The sequence below is a fragment of the Syzygium oleosum genome, unplaced genomic scaffold (genome assembly GCF_021117445.2).
Source record: "Syzygium oleosum isolate NSW1041296 unplaced genomic scaffold, Sole_v2.1 Sole_v2.18, whole genome shotgun sequence".
Lineage (NCBI taxonomy): Eukaryota > Viridiplantae > Streptophyta > Magnoliopsida > Myrtales > Myrtaceae > Syzygium > Syzygium oleosum.
In genome coordinates this window covers 7,302,883-7,312,420 of record NW_026607502.1, presented here as the reverse complement: position 1 = coordinate 7,312,420, position 9,538 = coordinate 7,302,883, and the positions used below count along the sequence as shown (strand labels likewise).

Below are 9,538 nucleotides of genomic sequence, written 5' to 3'. Positions count from 1 at the left end.
ATATAAATTAAATAAAAAGGGAAAATGCATCAATAACGAAAAGTTCAAATGACAAAAAGTGGTTACTCATTATGTATATCTAAATGATCAATTAATGTCGAAATTGTGGATTAATTAATAATAATTGCAAAATTTGCGAAAGGAAATGATGTCCCCTGAAGGGAACGATTAATCGAAATTCAAGATGATATTTTTATATATTCTTTAATAATCAGTCTGACTGACTCTCCACACGCATGAACAGGCAAAGACGAAATTCAACTTGGAAATGGGATGTTGGAGATGCCTATACTGTTGTTTTCGAAAGTTCACCTGAATATATTTGGACTAAAAAGGGCGGCTACTTAAACCAAGAAGTAATGTTGTTAATTTGGAAAAAGCCATGGAGGTTCACATATAGTTTAATCCTTACGAAAATGAATAACTAATACACAAAGATATATATGGCATTTGGATGGATATAATCTATCTAGCTAAGTTCTATTAAGCAATTTGGCCCCATTAGTAAAAAAACATCGGCCGAGAGAAGTACACTAGTTGATGTGTGCCAAAGCTAATCCCGACACTGCCTAACCTTCAAGCCAAAAAGGGAAAAAAAATGCTAATTGGAAGCAATAAAACAGGTCCTGCGGGAGATAATGGTTCTAAAATGTTAAGACAAAAAGATAGAAAGGATGGATGGGTTCATGCAGCTCACTCAGTCATACATGGAACTGATGCGTTCTCAAAGTATACATACAACAGACATTCTTATATCATTCAAATTGATATATAATCTCCACCTGCGACTTTGATGTATATACACTATAAACAAATTTCAATAGACTACCGATGATTATATTAAAAAATCTTATCTTCCTAGAACAATAAAAACTTTGTGGATATAGTAACTTGACAAGATATTTTTCGTACTATGTCAATAAACTTATTGTGGAAAGCTCATCAAGTGAGACACCTTTACCATAGCTTACTGATCAATTTTAATGAAATGAAGAAAAAGAAAATCCAAAAGCAAAGAGGTTTTGTAGGGATTTTATTATTTTGTGTAAGCTTCCTCGTGATATGAGCAACCGGATAATGGATAATCAAACGTGCTTGGATTAGGACCGCAACATCAATAATTGATTATTTGAAAAACTTGGAGGTGTGCAAAAGTAGAGTAATGACGTTGATGATGACATGTAATCCAAACCATGCATACGTCATCGATGAGCGCAGGAGGGAATAATTTAATCATAAGACAATAAACCAATACAACTTGTAAGCCTAGCTAGGGTATTATAGAAACTTTCAAGAAAGACAACCAAACATGCATCAATTTTGACATAATGAAAAAATATTTTTTTGGGCCCTTTAACTTTGAAATCATAATTCCACTGATATGCTTTTCATACTAAACAATAGGATACATGATCATAAGAAAAAGGAAAGTTGAGGGTTCATTTGGTTTCTAATAATAGTTCAACATTTGCTTTTATTTCCCTCTAGCCTGGAACTGTGCTTAGTAGCCTGTTTTATTTCCGGTTTTCTAAAGAAACAAAAAGGAGAACAGTGAGAAAGTTGAAATTCGATGAAATTTTATTGTGTGTGATTACTTTTGACGATAAAATGAAAAGAGCACTTATGTTGATGTGTGGGAAAATATAACCTTGAAAGGTTTGATCGAATTTAGAATTGTTTAAGTAATTACTTTCCAAGTATTTTCATTAATCGTACAGTATGCTTTATGTCTCTAATGGACATATATGATTTATCTTACTAATGCACATAAGTTTCATAGAGTTTTTTAGTAAACTTATACAAAATCTATGGTTGTGAATTATCAACCAAATATAGGGCTATTGGTTTTGGAAGTTTTGGAACCCTATCTTTAGAAGTTGCAAAGTTTTATATTTTGGCTCAGTTCATTTCGCTCAAAATGTAACGTTTCTAAAAAATAACAATATTTTTCGATGTTCGTCTAAAACTTGAAAATGAACTGGAAAATATTTTTTGTTGCTCGGTATAGAAAATATTTTCCTTCATGCACTACTTTTAATAAATTTTTATTTTATTTTATTTTATTTTAAAAAATGAAAATTATTTTTTTGAATTTTTAAATAATTTTTCATATTTTTTTTTTCTTTTTTCTCTTTTTTTTCCCCTTTCTTTCTTCCTCTGTCGGTCGTCGACCACGGCGACGGCCGGCGACCGGCCACAGGCAAGGCTCGACCTCGCTCGCCGTGGCCGACAACCGGCCTGGCCTTGCCTCACCGATCTCAAGCTCAGCCGAGTATCGCCGGATCTAGCGAGGCGAGGCTAGGCTCGGCCTCGCCGGCCTTGGGCAAGTGAGGCGACCTCGCTCGCCAGATCTAAGGAATTACTTCTTTGTGGGACGAGATGACGCATGAGGCAGCAGCGGAGGAGGAGCGCGAGGAAATAGCGGAGGAGCAGACGGTTGCGTGAGAACGATGGGGAAAAGGAGCAACTCTGGAGAGAGGAGGAGAGGACATGTGAGAAAGAGGGGAGATTGGAAAATGTTTTCCTTCCTTTTAGGAAAGGAAATCATTTTCGCCAATTTTAGAAGGATATTTTCCATTAACCGGAAAAATATTTTCTTTGACCACTTAATTTCCACTCCCCGAACATTGGAAATTGTGGAAAATGTTTTTTCGGAAAACATTTTTCGCAAAACGAACGGAGCCTTTATGTATTTCTTTTCTTGCAAGTATATCTTCCAGGATGTACTTTTAGGTATATAAATACCCACCCAAGCTTAATATGGAGATCTACTACAACAATTTTCCTCTCAGCATGGTATCAAAGCCATATAGGGCTCATGTCTCCTTTCAACCCTAGCTTTGTTAAGCCTTTTTTTACCAAGGGTGGTCACCATGGACCTAGAGAATCCTGCCACCATCACCACCATCATGACCGCAATCACAAACCTTTCTTCTACTCTTTCTCCATTTGGATTTGCTCACCATTTCCTTTCTCTACGTTTAACAACATCCAATTACTTGTTATGGAAAGCACAAGTTATCCCATTTCTCATGGGACAAAACCTCTATGATCATGTCAATGGGACAAAACTGTGTGCCTCTGATGGATCCTAAGCAGCTCTTCGGCAACAACAAGATGCTTCCATCATGAGTCTTCTAATTGCATCCATCTTAGAATTGATTTTACCTCTCATGATTGATAAACCAACTAGCAAAGCCATCTAGGATCCTTTTAATGTCTCTTTTGACTTAGCTTCTGCTACTTGTATACTCTCTCTGCATCTCAGTCTTCAACGTTTGCAACAGAAACAAGCCGAATCAGTTATTGATTTCATCTAATGTGCTAAATCCATTGTCGATGAGATAGGTGTTGCAGGCAAGCCACTTGAACTGGAAGATTTCAATGTCTTCATCTTTCGTGGTCTCCGATCTGATCTCTAAGACATTATTCCTACATTACTTGGTCATTCTAAACCAATTACATTTATAGAACTTCAAGGTCTTCTCCTTAGTCAGGAGAGTATTAAGGCCTTTCAAAAGTTACAATCACTGAGCCTTCATCTTAGGCTAACTTTGCTACAACCAACTTAGCTCAACGAAATTCCTCCACCTCTGCCACCACCACTCTCTTGGTTCCTCTTTTCTTGTTGTAGTTAGTGCAGAGGTTGCGGGGGTCGCAGTGGTTGCTTTGGCCATGGTTGTGGTTCTCGTGGTGCTCCACAAGATCATCTATGGTGTTCCATCTATCAACGTGCAAATCACATTGCAGCCACATGCTACTATTGCCCTCTAGGTATGCTATATTACCCACCCCCTATACATACCCCTTCATATACTTAATCGTATCAGCTCTCTTACTCTTCCAATGCCAACCTGAACGATGCCCTTCCCCCTCTTTTTTACCTACCAACAACCTACCTTGTTACCCTGACATGGGTGCCTCCCACCATGTTACGCCTGATATACAATCTCTCTCTTCCTACGAAGATTATAATTGATCAAATCAACTACACATGGGAAGTGGCAAGGGTCTCAAAATCACTAATATTGGTACTTCTTCTATTCTCTCCTCCATTTCAAATCTTTCTTTACGTTTAAATGATATTCTTCATGTCTCTGATATTTCAAAGCGTTTACTTTTGGTTAAAAAATTTGCGACTAATAATAATGTCTTCTTTAAATTCTATCCTATCCACTTTCTTTTAAGGATCTAATGACCAAGGCAGTTCTTCTTTCCAGCCCGAGTAGTGGTGGTCTTTACACCATATCGCAACAACCTTCAATGCCTACTGTCGGTATTGCGGAACAGGCTTCCATGGATGACTAGCATCAACATCTCAGCCATCCCCATGAGCATTTGTTATGGTTTATGATCAAAGAGAATAATTTGTCGTGTTAGTCCACACGGATGAGTCAGTTATGTACAACTTGTTAATTAGGCAAGACTAGTCATCAATTCTTAGGATTGTCTCCAACTCGTAGTTTGTTTCCGTTGGATTTAATTTATAATGATGTTTAGGGTCCTTCTCATTTTGTTTCAACTAATGGTCATTGCTATTCCGTCATTTTTGTTGATGATAGCACAAAATTTATTTGGTTTTATCCTCTTAAAGCAAAATAAGATGTTTACTTTGTTTTTCTTACTTTCCAAGCTCTTGACGAACATTTTTATTTCACGAAAAATAAAAGCCATTCAAATAGACTAGGGTAGAGAATTTCGTATTCTCCCCTCCTTTTTCTCAAAAATTGATATTGCTCACTGCCTCTCCGCCCCTCAAACCCATGAACAACAAGGGGCGGTTGAGCGTCGTCATATGCATATAGTTGAAACCGACTTATCATTATTATCTCATGGCACTATCCCTCACCAATACTAGCTCTATGCATTCGAAATGGAGGTCTACCTCATTAATTGAATTATGTCCAAGGTCACTAATCGCTCTCCGTTTCAAATGGTTTACAATCACCCTTCGGATTATTCCTTTGTAAAAATCTTTGGGTGTCGTTGCTTCCCATATCTGTGTCTTTATAACACCCATAAGATGGATTTTCGCTCTGTTCCTTGTATTTTCTTGAGATACAATCTCTCTCATAGAGGGTACTGCTGCCTTGATCCTGTTACCAATCATGATGTATTGCTCGACTTGTTCGCTTCGATGAAACATGTTTTCCATTTGCAACTCCTTCCATTCTCAGTCAATCATCTAATTCATCACTTCCTACGCCTATCTTGGTACCGTGGGCTTTGGAACCTATTGGCGTTCCTCCTCCTACCACTACAGTGAGATCACAGACTCCTACACCGACTCCCTAGTATTTTTTTAATACTTATTCGTCCATCTCCTCTGCCCTAAGAACCAGGCCCCTCCATGACCATCATTCCCCCTCCTCCTTGGCCTGTTCACCACTGTTGTCACCACTGCCACCCCTACCTAGACCAACATACACCCACACCATGCAACTTCGCTCTCATCCTCCTCAAATTAACACCGCCACCACCCCCCTCACTAAACCAACCTCATTCACCCTAGCCAACAAAATCCTTGATTGGCATGTAGTCATGACCAATGAATTTAATGCTTTGTTAAAAAATGGCACAAGGTCTTTGGTCCATCATACTTCCTCTATGAATCTTGTTGGATGTAAGTGGGTATATAGAGTTAAGCACAAAGCGGATGGTAGTTGAGAGCTATAAAGCTCCCCTGGTGTCTAAGGGTTTTCATTAGCCGCAAGGCTTAGATTATATGGAAACCTTCAATCCAGTTGTGAAGATTACCACCATTCGCTCCATTTTATCTCTTGCTGTCTCTCAAGGGTGGCAATGATACTCGCTAGGTTTGCTTCTTTCCTGATCTAATAATTTTCGCTTGCAAGCTTTTTTCGATGCGGATTGGGCTTGTAGCTCTGACGACAGGCTAAGTAGCACCGACACGCGATACGCAACACGTGACACGACACGACACGACACACGACATGTTATTTCTCAAAAATAGAGAATTCCGACACGTTGGGACACGTTGTATATTATATATATTTTTATATATACATGATAAATTATCATTTTTTAATTTGATTCAAATAAGTAAATAAATAATAATAAAAATCCTAGAATGAATTTACCCTAAAAAAATTATACACGTAAGTTTTCAAAAAATAATTATGTATAAATAAATATATTAATTAAGAAACTAAAAATAAATAATTAAATTTGAAAAAAAGGAAAGTACAAATGCTGCCTTCTCCTTCACGTCTCCACCCCATTCTCTCTCTCTCTCTCTCTCCCTCCTCCAAAGCCTTCTCTTTTAAGTTTTAACACTTTTTCTCTGCACGCTCCTCGACGCCCGCAAGGGAGAAGACATGCCTTCAGACACGAGCGAGCGCAGGCCAGCCCGACCTCAGGCCTCCGCCGCCGCCGCGGGGGGAGGAGCCGGCCTGCACCATCCGCCTCCGCCACCTCAAGCGGAGGCGTTGCTCTGCTTGTGCTGTGACTCCACCAACACCAAGTTTTGCTACTACAACAACTACAACCTTTCCCAGACTCGCCACTTCTGCAAGTCCTGCCACCACTACTGGACCCAGGGCGGCACCCTCCACAATGTCCCTGTCAGTGGCGGCTCCCGCAACTCGGCGGCGTCGGCATCGGCCTCCGCCTCGTCAAAGAGGCCGCGCCTTCATCCTCGTCTCCTTTCTACAACTCCTCCAACTCCTCCGTGACCCACAACCTTCAGCGCCGGACATGCGTGTCGCCGCGTTGACCGCGTGTCGGATCTCCGACACACGTTGACCAAGTGTCGGAGCGTGTCGGACACGCGACACGTGTCGGACACCGACTCGGACGCCTCCCAAGCGTGTCGGTGCTACTTAGACGATAAGAAGTCAACCAACAGGTATGCTATTTTTCTTGGTCCTAACTTGATCTCTCGAAGCTCCAAAAAACAACGAACCATAGCGCGCTCTTCCATAGAGTCTAAGTATAAAACCCTTGCCAATGGTGCAGCTGAACTCATATGGCTTGAATCACTCTTTCATGAGCTTGGGTTCCCTCTTCAAGGTCCTCCCTTCCTTTGGTGCGATAATATTGGTGCCACTTATCTCTTTGCAAATGTAATTTTCCATGCTCGTACCAAATATATTGAGATTGACTTCTGCTTTGGCCATGATCATGTCGCCAAACGATGGCTCAGTGTGCAGTTTATCTCCACTACTGACCATCTAGCTGATACTCTCATCAAAGCTCTTCCTACATCACAATTTGAATATTTATGAGACAAGTTGAAGATTCGCGATCTCGACTCTTCCATTTGAGGAAGTGTATCAACCAAATATAAGGCCATTGGTTTTGTAAGTTTTGGAACCCAATCTTTAGAAGTTGGAAAATTTTATATTTTATGTATTTCTTTTCTTGAAATTATATCTTCCAGAATGTACTTATGGGTATACCCACCTAAGCTTAATGGAAATATAGATTTTTTCGGATTAGCTATGTGGCCAAAACTTTACAAAACAACATAGTTATTAGCTAAAGAAAACTATAATAGATGAAGCATCTACAATTTTTGAGTCCCCAAGTAGCGAAGAGAGTCTTCATACGCTAGCTTCAAAAGCTTCTTAACTAACGAATTACCCTTCAAAATGTTTGGAAAAATTACCAGGGACTGGAAAAATGGAATCAGACTTTAAGGCATGAATACACTCTCTTTAAAGAATTATTTATTCCGCAAACATTGCTAATGCTTACTAGCAAAAATCCTCCAAGATAGAACAAAGTCTTAAACATGACTATCATATAGCAATTTGGTATTCCAATAACTCTCAAAGGGAAATAATTGAAAACAATAAGAAAGAAATGAAAATGGAAGTTGGTTTATTGAACAGAAACATTGAGTAATTAATAGCGAAAATATGTTTGAACAGATACGACCTTTCAAAGGTAGGATCTTTATGAAATAACCATTAATAAATAACCGCAAATAAAAAACCATTAAGTGGGACAATGCATCTCTTCGTTTGTGCAAACAAACTACCAACACAAAATGCACAACTGCCAAGTTAGTCACCAACAAGACTAGAAGATGACTCCAAACTTTCTTTGGAAAAAGAACAATTGAAGAATAAATCAGTGTTGGAAAGCTACATTACAGTTGATCTTCCCTCTTGTGGTTGAAGTCTCACTGATGCCTGTGTCACGGACTATGATTTTCTTGTATTCTCATACTCTTGTGAGTGGAGCTTGGGGTTGTTGAGTGAAGAATGAGGATGCAGAAGGGATGAATACAACTGGTTAATAGGACTAGTGTCAGGATAGTTGGTGCTAAAAGTTTTAGGATGGAATGAATATACTCTTAGAAACTCTGAAGGCGAGGTTCACCTCTCGTGCACAAATTGGTCGGGAGCTGATGTCGCTCTCTTGATGAAGCTATGGCAAGCCGAAATCAGTTGTGGTGCCTAAAGTGTTTTGCGTGTATCGCTTGATGGACTAGATGTCCAAGCTATACTGGGCGTGATATGATCCGATACGAGGAAGTTATTCCCAGTATTGTTCTGTGGAACAACTATAGAACGAGGGCTGATATGGTGTGAACAACCTACTAGGTGCCGCACGGGCTATTTCACGGCGAAAGAAATGCCAGCCCGTCACACCTAACTAAATGAAACAATTTCGAGTACTTATGGTATTAACCCAAACTTGAAGTTTCGCAGGCTTTTACATAATTCAATCAAAGAAAGAAACAAGGAAAGACTTCCATATGAGCAAAATCCTGGAACTCTTTTTACCGACCGTAAGTTAACAAAGACAGAAGCGGCAGATTCAGTCGGTTGGATTCTATTTACCCGCACGACGCGGGGCGGTTGGACAAGATTACTTCCTCTCGAAAAGAACAAAGTGCATTCATTTGAAAAATCTAAGGACGTTCTCGAGAAGTGAAACAGCATCAAAAGTTGTGGCGTGGGTGAATGAACGTATGGTCTTTCTATTGATAAAACTATTCTCTTCAAGGACGTGCCCTTTTGAACAACTAATTAAGAAAAAAAGGCATCATAAGTGTCATAACTTTTTTTCCTATCACTCAAGTTCCATAACTTTTTTTTCCGATCTCTCAAGTACCGCATGACTCATTACTTTTTAAAAATGTTCACCACAAGTATTATGCCACGTCAGATTTCCAGCACTTAAATAAACGTTTTTAAAAAGTTTTAGCACTCAAGTGATCGATTTGAATTTATGGCACCCAAGTGATCCTTCTTTTGAAGTTATGACACTCAAGCGGTCGAAAAAAAAGTTATGTCACCCAAATAATTACCGTACTAAAGTTATGACACTGATGATGTTCTTATTCCAACTAATTAATATATGAAAATTAACAATGCACCAACTTTTCGTAGGGTTTGGAAAATCATATAAGATCATACCCAACTAGCATGGACGCACAGACACGCGGCCATGCTTTCTTTCTATAAACAATTATATAATATAAATTACCCTTGCATTCTTTATCTCATGCTCATCTATTTCATACATAAGTACTCATTTAATTTCTATGCATAATTATATAATT

At 39.1% G+C, this 9,538-nt stretch overlaps 1 protein-coding gene across 1 annotated transcript; it reads left to right on the top strand.

Moving 5' to 3' along the window:
* The first annotated feature begins 6,338 nt into the window (after nt 1-6,338).
* LOC115687127 (dof zinc finger protein DOF1.6-like) lies at nt 6,339-6,695 on the top strand. Its single transcript, XM_030612599.1, has one exon. It carries the CDS (start codon nt 6,339-6,341, stop codon nt 6,693-6,695), a length of 357 nt encoding a protein of 118 aa, XP_030468459.1.
* The last annotated feature ends 2,843 nt before the right edge of the window (nt 6,696-9,538 follow it).

What these genes read in the sequence shown, in the direction of transcription:
- LOC115687127 (XM_030612599.1), top strand. Translation starts at nt 6,339, where the DNA reads ATGCCTTCAGACACGAGCGAGCGCAGGCCAGCCCGACCTCAGGCCTCC.